The 20,331-nt window shown below is 42.1% G+C and overlaps 1 protein-coding gene across 5 annotated transcripts in view; it reads right to left on the reverse strand.

Annotated features, from left to right (window-relative positions):
- MLLT3 (MLLT3 super elongation complex subunit) overlaps positions 1 to 20,331 on the reverse strand; it is a 270,826-nt gene that overhangs the window by 112,110 nt on the left and 138,385 nt on the right. For all 5 annotated transcript variants that reach the window (XM_075825946.1, XM_075825963.1, XM_075825938.1 and 2 more), the window contains one exon: positions 5,269 to 5,412. In XM_075825946.1, coding sequence (XP_075682061.1) covers positions 5,269 to 5,412 — 144 coding nt within the window. The remainder of the gene's footprint in view (positions 1 to 5,268; positions 5,413 to 20,331) is intronic.

The following is a 20,331-nucleotide window of genomic DNA, read 5'->3' on the forward strand; positions in this document are numbered from 1 at the left end:
CCTGGTGATGCCCTTCGGTCTGTGTAACGTTCCTGTGGTCTTCCAGGATTTCATGAACAATATCTTCCGATGCATGTACATGAAAAATGTTAGCAATTATCTCCAGATCAGCCTGGACTATAAAACTATATACACTCCTTGCCTGAGCGTTGTTGTTGTTGTTGTTATATTCCCATGTTAGTCTAAGCAAATGGTCCCTTAGTTGTATCCTGTTCCCAGTGTTCCCGTATGCAGATTCCTGTATCCTGTGCTGTGTTTGTTCCTCTGCCTTATCTAGTGTTGGAGTCCGCCTGCTGTAATATAACACGTTTGGTGTCATCTGCCACATGCAGTTCCATCCGTGCCAAAGCCTCTGGTACGGCCTGGACTCTTACAGGTACTCCTGTACAAAGGACGTTCAATAGACTTCATAGACTGTTGCTTGGCCGGCTGCTACTCCGCTACGGTGGTGCGGCCTAGTGGGTCAACATACCCACAGATCGTGACACATCACAATCACTTTCACGCTCCTGTCATTTTCACCTCAAAAACATCTCCAGAATCCGCTCTTTTCTTACGGAGGAAACCGCCAAAACTCATTGTTGCTCTGATTCACTCTCGTCTTGATTACTGTAACTCATTACTAGTCGGTCTTCCCCTCACTAAACACTCCCCTCTCCAATCTATCCTCAATGCAGCAGCCAGGCTCAACTTTATGACCAAACGCTACACCAACCCCTTTAATCTGTGCCAGTCACTGCACTGGTTGCCCATCCCCTTCCGAATAAAATTCAAACGTATTAATCTCACCCACAAAGCTCTCCACGGTGCTGCACCTCCTTACATCTCCTCCCTCATCTCTGTCTACCACCCTACTCGGGCTCTACGTTCTGCCAACGACCTTAGATTAAAATCCTCCATAATCCGAACCTCCCACTACCGTCTCCAGGATTTCTCTCGTGCTGCACCAGTCCTCTGGAATGTGCTACCCCAGACAATCCGATTAATTCCCAATATCCACAGTTTTAAACGTGCCCTGAAAACACATCTATTTAGACAGGCCTATAACATTCCCTAATCTGGCTCCTTTCCATGGCCCTCCTTTTAGTCATCAGAACAAGATTCCCTCACACTCCTTCTCTTCATGTCCGTCATACACGGATACTGGCTGGTGACCGGCTCAGCCAGCTTTATGTTACCACCGCATGTGTATAAAAATGGCAGGACCATTGTACAGAACAAACACTGTTACACTTTGTGTCTCCCTTATGTCCTCATAGACTGTAAGCTCTTGCGAGCAGGGTCCTCACTCCCCAGGTTTGAATTGTAAATGAACTTTGTCACTATGTAATGTCTGATATTGTTTGTTTCATGTCCCCTCTAAATTGTAAAGTGCTGCGTAATATGTTGGCGCTATATAAAGATTATTATTATTATTATATACACTACCGTTCAAAAGTTTAGGGTCACTTTGAAATGTCCTTATTTTTGAAAGAAAAGCACAGTTTTTTTCAATGAGGATAACATTAAATTAGTCAGAAATACACTCTATACATTGTTAATGTGTTAAATGACTATTCTAGCTGCAAACGTCTGGTTTTTAATACAATATCTACATAGGTGTATAGAGGCCCATTTCCAGCAACCATCACTCCAGTGTTCTAATGGTACATTGTATTTGCTAACTGTGTTAGAAGGCTAATGGATGATTAGAAAACACTTGAAAACCCTTGTGCAATTATGTTAGCACCGCTGTAAACAGTTTTGCTGTTTAGAGGAGCTATAGAACTGACCTTCCTTTGAGCTAGATGTGAATCTGGAGCATTACATTTGTGGGTTCGATTAAACTCTCCAAATGGCTAGAAAAAGAGAGCTTTCATGTGAAACTCGACTGTGTTTTCTTGTTCTTAGAAATGAAGGCTATTCCATGCGAGAAATTGCCAAGAAACTGAAGATTTCCTACAACGGTGTGTACTACTCCCTTCAGAGGACAGCACAAATAGGCTCTAACCAGAGTAGAAAGAGAAGTGGTAGGCCCCGCTGCACAACTGAGCAACAAGACAAGTACATTAGAGTCTCTAGTTTGAGAAATAGATGCCTCACAGGTCCTCAACTGGCAGCTTCATTAAATAGTACCCGCAAAACGCCAGTGTCAACATCTACAGTGAAGAGGCGACTCCTGGATGCTGGCCTTCAGGGCAGAGTGGCAAAGAAAAAGCCATATCTGAGACTGGCTAATAAAAGGAAAAGATTAATATGGGCAAAAGAACACAGACATTGGACAGAGGAAGATAGGAAAAAAGTGTTATGGACAACAATCGAAGTTTGAGGTGTTTGGATCACACAGAAGAACATTTGTGAGACGCAGAACAACTGAAAAGATGCTGGAAGAGTGCCTGACGCCATCTGTCAAGAATGGTGGAGGTAATGTGATGGTCTGGGGTTGCTTTGGTGCTGGTAAAGGGGGAGATTTGTACAAGGTAAAAGGGATTTTGAATAAGGAAGGCTATCACTCCATTTTGCAACGCCATGCCATACCCTGTGGACAGCGCTTGATTGGAGCCAATTTCATCCTACAACAGGACAATGACCCAAAGCACACCTCCAAATTATGCAAGAACTATTTTAGGGAAGAAGCAGGCAGCTGGTATTCTATCTGTAATGGAGTGGCCAGCGCAGTCACCAGATCTCAACCCCATGGAGCTGTTGTGGGAGAAGCTTGACCGTATGGTACGCAAGAAGTGCCCATCAAGCCAATCCAACTTGTGGGAGGGGCTTCTGGAAGCATGGAGAGAAGTTTCTCCCGATTACCTCAGCAAATTAACAGCTAGAATGCCAAAAGGTCTGCAATGCTGTAATTGCTGCAAATGGAGCATTCTTTGACGAAAGCAAAGTTTGAAGGAGAAAATTATTATTTCAAATAAAAATCATTATTTCTAAAACCTTGTCAATGTCTCGACTATATTTTCTAGTCATTTTGCAACTCATTTGATAAATATAAGTGTGAGTTTTCATGGAAAACACAAAATTGTCTGGGTGACCCCAAACTTTTGAACGGTAGTGTGTATATATATATATATATATATATATATATATATATATATATATATATATATATATATATATATATATATATATATATATATATATATATATATATATATGAGGAATAGAAGCAGAGCTGCAGTTCCGCCGAGCAGCCTCTATGCAGTGGTCGTAGCCATCTGCTTGCGGCTCCAACTACTGCATTCCGTTCCAAAAATCCGGTGGACGGAGGCAGCCGGAGTTGCGGATCGGTGCAGGGTCCGAATGTCGGACACGCACTGATCATATAAATGAGAACCTATCTGGTGGATAGGTCATCCGTTTTAAGAAAGTGGACAACCCCTTTCAATTTTTTTACATTTCTTATAAATGTTCAGAGCTCCGTTTTTTTTATACAGTGCTGCAAATCCCTTGCACAGAAATAGATTTAAATCATAGAAGTCTGGTTGCCTGCAACTAGCACTAGGGGAAGCATACTGCATACTGTGTTATTATGTTATTATTGAGTTTAATGTATAACAGTATGCAGAAAGCTGCTAAGCACCCTCTAGTGGTGGCTGCAGGCAGCTAGAATGCGGTCTTTTTAATCTATGTCTATACATAAGATTTAAATCTATTAGAAAACTGGTACTCAGACAAATATAGAGATATACAGTAAGGACTCGAGGCGACCACCTTGTATTAAAAAATGTTTTTCTACAGCGTGGTTCTCTCAGATAGCCAGTATGCATAGTAAATGTTTCACTGTATTTTAAACCTATTTTGATTTTTTTTTTTAACTCAAGAGGGGAAATTCCCTTGAAGAACTAATTTACACAGACATACACCAGCTCTATGGTACCTTCTATTTTTTGTTTTCCTTCAAAAGGGAATGTATCACAAGGACGGTTGGAAAAGTGTTCCCTTTTAACAAGAGACCTATTGCAGGGCACAGCAACACAAAACCATGACAACCTATAGCAAGTTTGCAGTACTGCGGCATTATTGGTTTACTCAGTATTGCAATCACATTACAATTACATTATAAATATGTCATAAAGCTACATTCATACGACCGTGAAAGACATTCAATGACAATGATGTTCTATGGGTGTATTCACACTGCCGTTTTTTAAACGGCCCGTGAATATTGGCTGTCAAAAAATAGGACATGTCCTATTTTTGGCCGTTTTCACGGCCGGACGGCCCCCATAGAAGTCAATGGATCAGTTTCTAACGGCTGTCAATACAGATCTGTGACATGGGGATTCAAGAGGCAAGGGAACTATTGGTTCCCTTGCAGGCTATCGGCGGCACGATTACACACACTCACCAATGCAGCGCCGTCCTCTACAGGTGTGGTCTCAAGTCTTACGGGTTCTTCGAAGGTGACGAGATGACGTCATTGCGCCGACTTCACAGAACCCGTAAGACTAGAGACCACACGTGAAGTAGCCAGCGCTGCATCGATGAGTGTGTAGGGCATTCAGGCGGACAAGGGGGCTGTGTGCCATCACCTACAGGGGGGGCTGTGTGCCATCACCTACAGGGGAGCTGTATGGCATTATATACAGGGGGGTCTGTATGGCATCATATACAGGGGGTCTGTGTGCCATCAACTACAGGGGGGCTGTGAAACAATCATGACAATGACCTTCCTTTGGGTGTTTTCAGGGGGTTGGGACAAAAAAAGCATGACAAATTAAATGTTTTTTTTTTTTTTTTTTTTTTTTAACGGCCATGAAAAACAGATGCAAAACGGATGTTAAACGGCCATTAAAAACGGACAGACGGACTGGAAATGGATGAAAACTTGGAGACCTACTGATGCAAAATGACCATGAAATACTGACAGTTGACCAGTTTTTAATGGCCATTTTTTTTCATGTGTGAATGTAGCCTAAACCTTCTTTATTCAGGTCACTTGTATACTATTGTATGCATACTATTAAGAACACCATGAAAGAAACTGTAAAAATCCAGACAAGGTGAAGGACTGTGATTGAATAATGGTGTCTTTAAATGTTTCTTAAAATGTTAACATATTAAAAATTGCTTAGCCGCTGGGCGGTCTTCCTCCCTGGGTAAATATTAATTTTACTGCCCCAGACCTTTATCTAAATATCAGTGGGTTGTTGGTGCCCAGGCCCCCAGCACACAGGACCTAGGGAATATGCCCTGCCAGCAGTCACTCAAACCTCCAACCAGACAGTCACATTACACTACGTATGGCCAGAAATGAATGGTACAACTTTCTAGACTCACCCCTCCGGACTTCAGCAGTTTTCTCCTGAACTCCTCAGTTGGGTTGTTAAAAGTAAGCTTCTCGCAGCGTAGATGGTTTACAGGGGGGTGGCCTTCAAGGTGCAGAAAGAGATCATAATCGAAACGAACTTTCTTAGGCTCTTCCTATGAATGAAAAAAAAAAAAGCCCATGTTGGAGCAGGAAAAATTGATTGACCGTTACCAAATTTACTGTATTTTAAAACTATGTATAACTATGGCAAGAACACAATCAAGATAAACAATCAAGTTATTAGCAAACTATTAGACAAAAAAAAAATCATAAACAGGGTAGAACCCAACCAATTTAGTAAGGCTCCATGCACATGACCATAAAAACTCACCGTAATTGCGGACTGTAATATGGTCCACAATTAGACCCATTCAGTTCTATTGGCCATGGACACCTTTCCGTATCGCTACGGATGGGTGTCAGTGGCGTAGAAATGTTTAGAAAGTTATGGAACATGTCCGTTCTTTTGCACTTTACGGGCCGTGCTTCCATACTTTGCATTCCGTGATTACGGGCACGGCCGTGTGCATGGGGCCTAATATTACTTTACTATGACATGTGGCGTGAAAGTAATACCGAGAGTCTGTCAACAAGCTCAAATATTGACGTTACTACAAAGTCTGGGTTTTGTTATTAAAGGACACTCACCAACTGGACAAAGGAACACTGAACACATGTGGTCGTTTTTTTTTTGTCCATAGGATTGTTATTTATATTTTTTTCCGTGTATACTGTAATGTTGTCATGGCACTGCACAACTCAGAAACCTAGTAGATGTAGCAATTAGTTTATTATTATATGGGATGATTTATGATCCCTTTGTCCTCTGATTCATAGATGTTGGTTCTGTACATAGGGAGTTGGATCTAATTATGTAGGGTATGTCTTTCCAACCAAAGACCCCGGTATTGATTACCACCATATACCTCTGTGCCATATATCGACACATAGGTGGAGTGCTTTTTCCTCGGGACCCGAGACTCCGGCATTTCTACATGTGGGTGATCTTTTGTCTCTAGGGACATAAGGTATTAAAGAGGCTCTGTCACCAGATTCTGAAATCCCTATCTCCTATTGCATGTGATCGGCGCCGCAATGTAGATAACAGTAACATGTTTTGTGTTTTTTTTAAAAACGTTCATTTTTGGCCAAGTTATGAGCTTTTTTATATATATGCAAATGAGGTTTGAAATGGACAACTGGGCGTTTTTTTTTTCGTTATGTCCAACTGGGCGTGTATTGTGTTTTTAACTGGGCGTGTTTACGTGTATGACGCTGACCAATCAGTGACCAGTCAGCGTCATACACTCATCTCCATTGATTTACACAGCAGCGATGTGCAGCCACATAAACAGAGATTAACGTTACTGCAGTGTCCTGATAATGTATACACATGAAATCCAGCCTGGAGGTCATGTGTATTCAGAATCCTGACACTTCTGACTCTTTTCTTTGAGATTTCTAGCACGGGAAACGAAATCTCGCAAGATTTCGGAGATAAACGAGATTTCATTTCACTTGCTAGAAATCTCAAAGAAAAGATTCAGAAGTGTCAGGATTCTGAATACACATGACGTCCAGGCTGGATGATCATGTGTATTCATTATCAGGACACTTGATTAACGTTAATCTCCGTTTATGTGGCTGCACATCGCTGCTGTGTAAATCAATGTAGAGGAGTGTATGATGCTGACTGGTCACTGATTGGTCAGCATCATACACGTAAACACGCCCAGTTAAAAAACACAATACACGCCCAGTTGGACATAACGGAAAAAAAACGCCCAGTTGTCCATTTCAAACCTCATTTGCATATATATAAAATTGCTCATAACTTGGCCAAAAATGAACGTTTAAAAAAAAACAAAAAAACGTTACTGTTCTCTACATTGCAGCGCCGATCACATGCAATAGGAGATAGGGATTTCAGAATCTGGTGACAGAGCCTCTTTAAGTATAGCCAAACCTACTGTTGTACACGATACGCGGTTTCTCTACACTCCGCTATTATAGCAGAACACACTATCCATGACTTGGGTATAATCCCTGTATTTGTATATCCATTTAGAATATGCAGTATTGATAATCTGCCCATAATAAAGATGGCGTGATACAACACACTTACTTCAATACGATTGCGTGGCTAATCGGGCCACTGATAGTGCTGTAGTTACGTCAGTTGTTGCGGTGTTGTGCATTGTCATGGCAACCAGATAACACGTGTAAGACTTTCCCAATGCACAGATAGAGCCTGGGCATGCGCAACTCGGCGCTTGAGACGCCGAGAATTTCGTAGTCGACATATGGAATGTTTTGTTCAAGACATCTTTGTTTATTTGGATTGGTGAGTGCCAGCTTTTTTGAATTTTAATGATGATAAATGATTAATACCTAATCAATTTATTGCACGGTTTTATATGTACATGATGAACACAACATGATTTAAAAGTTTTCTATACAATATGTCATGAATTGACTACTGTATTTTGATACACTGTTACACATTTTTTGTAGGAATTGTATAATTGCCAATATATACAGCACTTGTTAATTGAGCTATGCTCTCTCTATATATACACCTGTGTGTTGTTTTCACAAATTGCTTGAAAATGCTTCCATTGAGGAAGTGAAACGTTGCATTTGCTGGGTGAATAAATTTCCCAGTTTTATGCTTTGAGTGCTGCTTCCTTGCTCCATTTTTTATATATATATATATATATATATATACATATATACATTTATTTATTTTAATCTGTAGTAATGTCAATATTTGAGCTTGTTGTTGACAGACTCTCGGTATTACTTTCACGCCACATGTCATAGTAAATTAATATTATCCATTTTTCTTATACATCATATGGGGAGACTTCACTCCTCAACATTTGAAGCCTAGCACCAGCCTATTTTGTTTTTTTTGACACTGTGCTGCTCTTACATTATGCTTTATCTTCGATTATATATAATGGAAAAAAAGATAAAGCAGCACAGCTACAGCAGTGGGTGCAAACCTCCTGGGTTGAGGCTAAGAAGTGTTGTAAATACAAAAATTCAAATGAAGAGACAGCTTTTGGCTTGACAAAGATCCCATTGAGATGGATCGAAACATTGCCTGCCTGTGGGGTGATTAAAACACATCACCTTTTTCACCTATTGGAGTGCCGTCTCATCATTTGAATAAATATATATATATATATATATATAAATAAAAAATAATAAGAATACACACAAAACGTGTGTTGTACGCATAAAACAGTAGGGTGTCTCAAAAGATCCCAAAAAAACCTACAGAAATTTTCCCAGATCTGAGGAACTATCATATTAAGATCAGATCAGTATAGTATAGGGACAGGTAGTGTAGCGTAGTTTGGCTAATTGGAGCATTCAAAGAGAATACTTGACTCAAAGTTAATATTTTGGTTTATTCATGAGGGGAGCACAACCCTCTCCCTCCTCACAGGCATTGACGGACTGTGTATGCAGATACACATCAGCCAACCATCAATCACTGCATCGAGGGGTGGGGGGAGCGCTCTCCTCATGAATATTCAGGACTAATAACTATGTTTCCAGTGTATTTCTTGAACACTACTTTTAGCCAAGAAGCACTATATTTTGTGCCGTTTTAAATAATGGGAGAGCGAACCTGTCTCCATGGTATGCTGACCTTATATAGGGCAGCATAGTCTGATGAGAGATCCACTTTAAGTTCATAAATACTACCAGCTTGAAGAGGTGGAAAGAGCTTTGCGAAAACATATCCAATCTACATTATTGGGTACAACCAAGAAATACTCCGACGTTATTGCTAATGCTCGAGATATTTCAAGGCTGCAGTGAAACAAAAAATGGCCATTACAAACTGATCAACTGTCTTTCATGGCCGTTTTGCATCAGTGTGTCTCCAAATTTTCATCCATTTCCAGTCCGTCTTTAATGGCCGTTAAAAAAAAAGGATGTAGATAATACCCACATTGGGCAAGGGCCCACATAGTGCCACAGTGCCCACATAGTGCTCACTGAAGATCGTGCCACAGTGCCCACATATAAGGTGACATAGCGCCCACTTACATGCAAAGTGCCAGAGTCCACATAGTGCCCCAGTGCCCATGTAGATAGCACCACAGTGTCCCCTGTAGAGTGCAACAGTGCCCTTGTAGATAGCGCCAGTGTTCACTGTAGATTGTGCCACCCCCCCCCATATAGTGCCACAGTACCCAAGTTGATAGCGGCAGTGTCCCCTAGAGATAGTGCCACACCACCTATATAACCCATCCCCCGTGTAGATAGCACCCTCCCCCTTGTGGGTAGCACCACCCACCTCCCCTGTAGATAGGTCCACTGTAGCTCACTGTAGGAGTGGAATCCTTCTGGACGGGAATTCCGCTCATAGACTGAGCCCCTGACGTCTCTGTTCATATATTAACAGCAACGTCAGAAGAGTGGAATCCCCTGCCAGAGCGGGCTGTGGATTCCACTCCAGGAGTAACTCTTGATGTCAGTGTCCATATGTGGATAGTGAAGCCGGGGAAATCTCCAGGAGCGGAATCCCCTGTCAGAGCATGTCGGGATTCTGCACCAGGATAACCCATTGACGTCACTATCCATATATGGATAGTGATGCTGGGGGCTTCTCCAGGAGCAGAATCCGGCCAGACTGGGGTCTGGTTGCCGGGGAATGCGCTCCTACAGGGAGCTACAGTGGCGCAATCTACAGGGGATGGGGGGTTGCATGGAGGAGTGCTATCTACAAGACAGGAGTCCCCAGCCAGAGATCTTGCGATGCTTTGAACGGGGATTCCATTGTTGAAAATCCTTACTTCACTGTCCTTATATTGACCGTAATATCAAGGGCTTTTCCGGGCTCAGTGCTTAAAGTAGTGCCAGGATCAGCTTTTACTGGCCGTTACAAGGATTGTTTCCTGAAAAAACGGTTGGTAAAAACTGATCCATTGACTTCTATGGGAGCAGTCTGGCCGTGAAAACGGCCAAAAATAGGGCATGTAATCACGGGCCGTAAAAAAAAAAAACGGCTGTGTGAATACACCCATAGAACTTCATTGTTCTGAAAACCGCCGTTTTAAAAAAACAAAACAAAAACAGCTGTTCTTCACGGTCGTGTAAATGTAGCCTTAACCTTTTTAAACTCACCAAAACGAAAGCCAGAAATAATGGAATTTGTGCCGTATCAATCACAATTTGCGATCACCTAACTCTAAAAACTCAAAGTAAATAGCCAGATTGTTATTTACCCCCATCTTCAGTTGTGGTTACAAGTCGTTTGCAACTGTTCACACACTTGGGTCGTTTACCCCTTTGTTTAATCATTGTTTTAAAATACACAGTTTCTACTCGACCCCGTTCTTGTTATTATCATACACTATACTGGTTGAATTAGTAAAAATGTTTCAATAGAAAGACATTTAAAACAAAAATAATTCCAAGTATGCCGGTTAGGAATGGTGTTTACATGGATTCTAAAATGGGTCCCTATTCTATTGACTTGTGTATTCTATGCAGGCGGAATTTACTCACTTTGATATAAATTTATTAAGAGTTATATCAGAGGTTCCCTAATTGAATAACTTATTTTCACCAGCTTTTTTTTTTTTTTGCTGTAATATCAAGTAGCTCTTTTCAGGGATAGATCAGTTGAGAGACTGTATATTTTCTGGAGCTGCCAACAAGAGCCACTAGGAGAAGTTAATAACAGCTTCATAGTGGATTTACTTTTTTGTTTGTATGTACTTTATACAGTGTATGGAGGACTATAGTGGAAGAAAATATGCAGAATTCGGGTCACGGCGCCTCGCAGGTAAGTAATTCACATAGATGTCTTTTTTTCTCTTTGTAAACATTGACCCAGAATCAGGTCGTCTACAAATGAGTTAGTTCCCAACGAACATGCGATGCACTTCCGGAAGAGAGGCGGCGGGGCTTCCGACCACGCTCCGGTCCCAAGCCGTGCGGCTCTACGCGCCGGCCAATGCTGCCCCCCGAAGGGGAGAAAGAAAGCCGGCTATCCCTGGCCTACCTGGGCTCGTCGGCATTGCGGTATTGTCGCTCTTAGGGGGGATTCTGAATTAGAGGCGGTTCAGTCATACCAAAGTATGAAACCTGTAGTTTGTAGATCAGCTAGAAGAAAGTAACTATAACTGTATGCCAGTTACATTTACGTAATACAATATGACATAAAAAGATTGTTAAAATAAAAGTGCTTCTTTAAGGCTTTATTCGCTTTATCAAATTATTGCTATATGTGACAACAACTCATTTAGTGTCAAAAACAGGAAAGACCTACTTAACCCCTTCCCGACAACCCCACATAGATTAACGGGCTGCAGCACTGGTCCTTGTGCCTGCATCCCGTTAATCTACGTGTGCTCCTAACGGAGCACACAGGCACTCCCCGCAGCCCGGCATCTTCCAGTACGGGCTGCTACTAGCAGCCTTAGTACTGGGAGAAAACATCAGGTCGGATCACAACGGTGATCCACGCCGATTAACCCCTTAAATGCGGCGGTCATTAGCGACCGCCGCATTTAAGTTGTTATAACAACATCGGCACCCCGCTACGCGATTGCGGGGGCAGATTGTTGCTATAGCAACCGGAAGCCTAGCAAAGGCCTCCAGTCTGCCATCCATGGAAGGCGATTAATATGCCCCCTATCAGTGTGAAACATAAGTATTGCAGAGTATTATAACAACGATCCAACAATTGGATCTTCAAATCCCTAGTGGGACGAAAAAAAAAACAAGTTAAAAAAAGTTTAAAAAAAAAATGTACAAAAGTAAAAAAAAGTTAAATTTAGAAATAATTTAAAAAACCCGCCCTTTTTCCCTTATAAAGTCCTTTATTAGAAAAAAATAAATAAACTATGCATAATTCGTATCGCCACGTTCGTAATGGCCTGAACTGTATAAATATAATGTCATTTATCCCGCACGGTGACCGCCATAAAACAAAATAATAAAAAAACGATACCAGAGTCACTATTTTTAGTCACTTCAGCTCCCAAAAAAATGTAATAAATAGGGATCAAAAAGTCGCATGTATCCAAAAATTGTACCAATAAAAACGACAGTTTGTTCTGCAAAAAACAAGCTCTCTTACAACTTTCTTAATGAAAAAATTAAATCGTTGTGGCGACACAAAAACAAAATATTTTTTTTTTTAATACCGTGATTTTATCGTGCAAACACCGTAAAACATACAAAAACCTATATACATATGGTATCGCCGTAACCGCATCGACCCACAGAATAAATTAAATATGTCATTTATAATGCACGGTGAACGCCGTAAAAAAAAGAATAAAAAACAATAGAAGTTTTCATGGCCTAATTATACTAAATTCAGCAAAAAACCTATGGGATCAAAATGCTCACTATACCCCTAGATAAATTCTTTTTAGGGCTGTAGTTTCCCAAATGGGGTCACTTCTGGGGGGTATCCACTGATTTGATCCTGCAGGGGCTTTGCAAATGCGACATGACACCCGAAAACCAATCCAGCAAACTTGAGCTCCAAAAGCCAATTAGCGCTCCATCGCTTTTGAGCCCCGCCGTGTGTCCAAACAGCTGTTTATTACCACATATGGGGTATTGCCGTAATCAGGAGAAATTGATTTAAAAATCTTGGGGTGCTTTTTCTTCTTCATTCCTTCTAAAAATTGAGAATTTCTAAGTTTTATTGGAAAAAAGTGCCATAAAAAAAAAAATGAACAAAAAACAATAGAAGTTTTTACGGACAAATTCCACTAAATTCAGCAGAAAACATGTGGGGTTAACATGCTCACTATACCCCTTGATAAATCCCTTGAGGGGTGTAGTTTGCCAAATGGTGTCTTTTTGGGGGTGTTTCCACTGTTTTGGCCACACAAGACCTCTTCAAACCTAACATGGTGCCTAAAATATATTCTAAAAAAAGGAGGCCCCAAAATCCTCTAGGTGCTCCTTTGCTTCTGTGGCCTGTGCTTCAGTCCATTACCACACTAGGGCCACAAGTGGGATATTTCTAAAAACGGCAGAATCTGGGCAATAAATATTGAGTTGCGTTTCTCTGGTAAAACCTTTTGTGTTACAGATAAAAATGGATTAAAATGGATTTTCTGACAAAAAAAAAAAAAAAAAAAAGAAATGTCTAAATTTCCCCTCTACTTTGCTTTAATTCCTGTGAAACACCTAAGGGGTTAAGAAACGTTCTAAATGCTGTTTTGAATACTTTGAGGGGTGCAGTTTTTAAAATTGAGTGACTTATGGGGTTTTCTAATATAGAAGGCCCTCAAAGCCACTGCAGAACTAAACTGGAACCTATAAAAATAGGTTTTGGAAATGTTCTTGAAAATGTGAGAAATTGCTGCTAAAGTTCTAAGCCTTGTAAAGTCCTAGAAAAAAAAAAAAGGATGCTCAAAAAACGCCAACATAAAGTAGACACAAGGGAAATGTTTATTAGTAACTATTTTGTGTGGTATTGCTATCTGTTTTACAAGCAGATACATTTACATTTAGAAAAACGCACATTTTTGCACATTTTCTCTAAAGTTTGGTGTTTTTCACAAACAAATATTGAACTTATTGATCAAATTTCTCTACTAAAGTACAATATGTCACGAGAAAACAATCTCAGAATCGCTCGGATAGGTAAATCTGCTGCGTCCACAAGGCCAAAACAGGCTCCGTCCTGAAGGGGTTAAAGATAAAACAAATGTATATATATATTATATATGGAAATATGTTAGTTTAAACTATGGACAAAAATTGCATGAAGCATACTCATCCATCCATTAATAATGCTTGACCACAAAAAATATGATTACTTAAACATAATATGAAAGGATGATAAAGACCACTAATCACCATGCACTTCTTATGGCGTTTTTGGTTGCATGTTTTGCTAAAAGTGTGTTTCACTAGCTGCGTTTTTTTAGGTGCCATTTTTCATATTGCTGATCTTGTGATTAAAAAATTATGTGATGCAAAGATTCCTCTTTGCAACACGTGATAAAATTCTGAAAAACACCACCAAAAAGGCCATTTAAAAAACAGTGTCATATGTGTTGTTTTTTTAAAGAAGCAAAAAAAACAAAAAAAAACAAACAAACTGATGGAGGTCTAAGAGAGAAAAGCGACACTAAATCCTTGAGAGAAAAAAAAGCCAAAGCCAGGCTTGCTGCAATTTAAAAAAATAAAATATCACAGAGCCTGAAGATGCAAGACCAAATAGAAAAAAAACGCAAATTTGGTGTACAAAGATATTTGGTGTTCCAGAGATATGGCCCACTGTTGTGTTGGCTCCTTATATGCTAATTCGATGTGGTTAGCCAACGGAGTGGAGCTAGCTTCCCTGCCTCTGATGCTAACCAATCAGCGAGAGGCAGCTTGAGGGTATGTTCACACACACTAATTACGGACGTAAGTCGGGCGTTTTTTCCCCGAATTACGTCCGAAAAATGCGGCTTGAAAGAGTTGACAAACATCTGCCCATTGAAAGCAATGGGCTGACGTTTGTCTTTTCACACGAGGCGTATATTTACGCGCCTCTGTCAAGTGACCTGTCACTTCTTGGGGCGTAATTGGAGCAGTTATTTATTGACTCCAATGAAAAGCAGCGCCAAATACGTCCGTAATGGACGCGGCGTTCAAGCGCCTGCACATGCCGTTACGGCTGAAATTACGGGGATATTTTCTCCTGAAAACATCCCCGTAATTTCAGCCGTTACGGACGCTGTTGTGTGAACATACCCTGAGGGTGGTACACAGCCTGTTGGCCAACTATATAGATGTTATATATCTTTATTATGAAATAGAAGAACATGTGTACTGCTCTAACTTTATAATACCAGTTTGCTATAAAATCTCGTCCCCAAACACGGATATATGGGACCGTGGCTACAAGGAGAAGCGGTTTATTAAAACTCACATTTAGGCCTCATGCACACGAACGTATTTTTGTCCTCCCGTAAATACTGGCGTAAATACGGGTCCTTGGTCACACGTATTCGACCCGTATTGCACCAGTATTTACGGAACCGTGCCCGTAAATACGGGTCCGGTGTCACCCGTATTCACGGGCACGTTTTCGCTGCAGTAATCGGCAGCCCCTTCTCTCTATCAGTGCAGGATAGAGAGAAGGGACAGCCCTTTCCGCAGAGAAAGTAAAATAAATTCATACTTACCCGGCCGTTGTCTTGGTGACGCGTCCCTCTCTTGACATCCAGTCCGACCTCCCAGGATGACGTGGCAGTCCATGTGACCGCTGCACCCTGTGATTGGCTGCAGCGGTCACATGGGCTGAAACGCCATCCCAGGAGGCCGGACTGGAGGAAGAAGCAGGGAGTTCTGGGTAAGTATGAACGTCTTTTTTTTATTTTTTTTTTTTACAGGTTGCTCTATATTGTGATCGGAAGTCACTGTCCAGGGTGCTGAAACAGTTACTGCCGATCATCTAACTCTTTCAGCACCCTGGACAGTGACTATTTACTGACGTCGCCTAGCAAAGCTCCCGTAATTACGGGTGCACACATGTAGTCAATCGTAATTACGGCCTGAAATAGGACATGTTCTATATTTTTCAACGGCACGGGCCCCTTCCCGTAAGCATACGGGGAGGTACCCGTGGCCAATGGGCCCGTAAAAACGTGCCGTAATTACGGGCGTTTTTACGTTCGTCTGCATAGGGCCTTACAGTCTGTACATATTTGGTCCATATTTCAGAGAAATAGCCCAATGAGCTCTTCATATGGATGTAAAAACTGTAGGCCCACATAGAATTTAAAAATTTTGGCTAGCTCCTGGGAGGAGAATTATTATTTTTTTTAATGATAAATTTATAGCTGTCCAGAATTTTTATAACAGCAAATGGAACATACACTACCATTCAAAAGTTTGCGGTCACCCACACAATTTTGTGTTTTCCATGAAAACTCACACTTATATTTATCAAATGAGTTGCAAAATGACTAGAAAATATAGTCGAGACATTGACAAGGTTAGAAATAATGATTTTTATTTGAAATAATAATTTTCTCCTTCAAACTTTGCTTTCGTCAAAGAATGCTCCATTTGCAATTTCACCCCATGCTTCCAGAAGCCCCTCCCACAAGTTGGATTGGCTTGATGGGCACTTCTTGCGTACCATATGGTCAAGCTGCTCCCACAACATCTCTAAGGGGTTGAGATCTGGTGACTGCGCTGGCCACTCCATTACAGATAGAATACCAGCTGCCTGCTTCTTCCCTAAATAGTTCTTGCATAATTTGGAGGTGTGCTTTGGGTCATTGTCCTGTTGTAGGATGAAATTGGCTCCAATCAAGCGCTGTCCACAGGGTATGGCATGGCGTTGCAAAATGGAGTGATAGCCTTCCTTATTCAAAATCCCTTTTACCTTGTACAAATCTCCCACTTTACCAGCACCAAAGCAACCCCAGACCATCACATTACCTCCACCATGCTTGACAGATGGCGTCAGGCACTCTTCCAGCATCTTTTCAGTTGTTCTGCGTCTCACAAATGTTCTTCTGTGTGATCCAAACACCTCAAACTTCGATTCGTCTGTCCATAACACTTTTTTCCAATCTTCCTCTGTCCAATGTCTGTGTGCTTTTGCCCATATTAATCTTTTCCTTTTATTAGCCAGTCTCAGATATGGCTTTTTCTTTGCCACTCTGCCCTGAAGGCCAGCATCCCGGAGTCGCCTCTTCACTGTAGACGTTGACACTGGCGTTTTGCGGGTACTATTTAATGAAGCTGCCAGTTGAGGACCCGTGAGGCATCTATTTCTCAAACTAGAGACTCTAATGTACTTGTCTTGTTGCTCAGTTGTGCAGCGGGGCCTACCACTTCTCTTTCTACTCTGGTTAGAGCCTGTTTGTGCTGTCCTCTGAAGGGAGTAGTACACACCGTTGTAGGAAATCTTCAGTTTCTTGGCAATTTCTCGCATGGAACAGCCTTCATTTCTAAGAACAAGAATAGACTGTCGAGTTTCACATGAAAGCTCTCTTTTTTTAGCCATTTTGAGAGTTTAATCGAACCCACAAATGTAATGCTCCAGATTCTCAACTAGGAAGGTCAGTTTTATAGCTCCTCTAAACAGCAAAACTGTTTACAGTGGTGCTAACATAATTGCACAAGGGTTTTCAAGTGTTCATCTATTCATCTATTAGCCTTCTAACACAGTTAGCAAACACAACGTACCATTAGAACACTGGAGTGATGGTTGCTGGAAATGGGCCTCTATACACCTATGTAGATATTGCATTAAAAACCAAACGTTTGCAGCTAGAATAGTAATTTACCACATTAACAATGTATAGAATGTATTTCTGATTTAATGTTATCTTCATTGAAAAAAACTGTGCTTTTCTTGCAAAAATAAGGAAATTTCTAAGTGACCCTAAACTTTTGAACGGTAGTGTATGTTTTTAATAAAAGTTACAATATGTGCTGCAGGTAGGTAATAGGATCTGGAGGTGGAAAAAAAGAAAACTATAACATTGCAATGGCTCTGGGAATGTGTTGATACAACAGACAAATGCTTCATGGATCGTTTCTGAATGAAGTTTCTTTGGCAATGGACACAAACGATGACACGTATATCTTTACACAGAGGTGCCATCTGGATATTACTGGATTTTGTAAAAGAATATAAATCTTTTGTAAATATGCTACTTTGGCTCAGAATGGAAGGAGCGCCATTTGGTTCTTGGAGCTCAAAATTTGCTGGAATGGTTTTCGGGTGCCATGTTGCATTTGCAAACCCCCGAAGGCACTAAAACCGTGGGAACCCTCAAAAGCGACCACATTTGGGAAACTACACCTCACAAGGAATTTATCTTTGGGTATCGTGAGCATATTGACCCCACCATTTTTTTTCTGAATTTGTTGGAATAGGGCCGTAATATTGAAAATCAACATTTTTTTCCACTAAAATGTTGATTTTTTTCATTTTCACAAGGAATAAAGAAGAAAAAATACCCCAACATTTGTAAAGCAATTACTCCTGAGTACGGCAATTCTACATATGTGGTCATAAACTACTGTTTGGACACATTGCAGGGTTTAGGCAGGAGCGCTATTTGGAATGCAGATTTTGCTGGATTGTTTTTTGGGTGCCATGTCGTATTTGCATAGCCCGTACAGGGGAAACCCTTTAAAAGTGACTACATTTTGGATACTTAACTGTCACATGGGATTAAGCGTCATCCCAGGAGTCCGGCTGTAACGCAGCGGGGTTTGGACCCACTGGGCCCTACCGCGTAGCGGGATGGCAGCTGGCCAAACAGGTAAATACAGAGTTCAATAGTTCAGCAAGGATACCTGAGGCAACGTAGACTGTAGGGAGGCGGGCACGGGAAGACGTCGTCAGGCGAAGCGTAGCAAATCAAACGAGACTGTAGCACAGCACAGCAACAGCAGAGCACGGCACTAGAACTGGGTAACACGGAAACAGAATACGGGATACAGGAACAAGGTACACAGGGAAAATGGAAGACACTGGGAGACCATTAGCACAACAAACTATGGGTAACTAACAACGCTCTGGCAAAGAGCAAGAGGGCAGAACCCTTTTTATAGTCCAGAGCACCCTGGGCTAGATTGCAGACTTCCTGCAAAATGCGCGCACTGGCCCTTAAAGAGCGTGCACGCGCGGGCCAGCCGGAGATAGTCTCGATGTCCGGAAGTGAGTGCCGGCGCCTCACAGGAGGACGACGCTGCACACAGGTAAGATGTCCATGGCCACGGCAGTCGAGGTTCGAGTCAGAACGGCGGGCCGTGGCCATAGACGTTACAGTATCCCCCCTCTTCTTGGGTCCAGAGCGGGAGAGAAACTTCCTCACGAGGACAGGAGCATCGATGTTCTCCTCCGGCTTCCAAGACCTCTCTTCTGGGCCGAACCCCCTCCAATTCACTAAATAAAATGTCCTTCCTCCCACCTTCTTGGTAGCCAGAATCTCCTTTACTTCGAAAGTCCCCGATGAGCCGCCAGGGACCACTGCGGAACTAGGAGTCCTGGAGTAGCGGTTCAGGACCACGGGTTTCAGCAGGGAGACGTGGAAGGAGTTAGGAATCCTGAAGGTAGGGGGGAGCCGCAGCTTGTAGGGTACCGGGTTGATCTGTAGCAGGATTTCGAAGGGTCAGAGGAACCTAGGAGCAAATTTGCACGACGGCACCTTTGGCCGGATATTCCTAGAAGACAACCAGACTTTAGTCCCTGGAAGGAACTGCGGAGGCGCCCGTCTTCTTGTATCTGCCTTTCTCTTCATGCGGTCCACCGCCAGCAGGATTGAAGATCGGGTCTGTTGTCAAATCTGTAGAAAGTCCCTGAAGGTCGAGTCGGCTGCAGGAACCTGGGACATAGTAGAAACAGGAAGAGGTATACGTGGATGCTGACCGTAGACGAAGAATGGACTGGAAGTGGTCGACTCATTGGTGTGGTTGTTATTAGAGAACTCTACCCAAGCAACTGCACCAAATCATCATGGCGCCTGGAAACAAAGTGACGTAGATAGTTCTACATGATCTGGTTAACTCTCTCGACTTGCCCATTGGACTGGGGATGATAGGCCGAAGAGAAGTCCAATTTTACACAGAGAAGGCCGCAGAGTGCTCTCCAAAACTTCGAGGTGAACTAGACCCCTCGGTCCGAGACAATATGCAGGGGCAAGCCGTGAAGACGGAAGATGTGTCCCACTTCCCCTTTCCCATCTCTTGGTTGAACTTGATGGACGTGTCTTTTTTCAACCGTACAAACTATGTAACTATGTAATATGAAGAGGTTAGCCAATCGCGTAGCAGACGGCAGGCCGGTCGAGGGAATGAAATGAGCCATCTTGGAAAATCGATCCACCACCACCCAGATCACACTGCAACTCGCAGAAGAAGGATGATCAGTGACAAAGTCCATAGCGACGTGTTGCCAGAGAGAAACGGGCACAGGCAGTGGTTGGAGCAGGCCAGCAGGTCTGGAGTGAGCAACTTTATTTGCTGCGCATACCGTGCATGAGGAGACAAAGTCCATAACGTCTTTGGGTAGC

The sequence above is a fragment of the Rhinoderma darwinii genome, chromosome 1 (genome assembly GCF_050947455.1).
Source record: "Rhinoderma darwinii isolate aRhiDar2 chromosome 1, aRhiDar2.hap1, whole genome shotgun sequence".
NCBI classification, from domain to species: domain Eukaryota; kingdom Metazoa; phylum Chordata; class Amphibia; order Anura; family Rhinodermatidae; genus Rhinoderma; species Rhinoderma darwinii.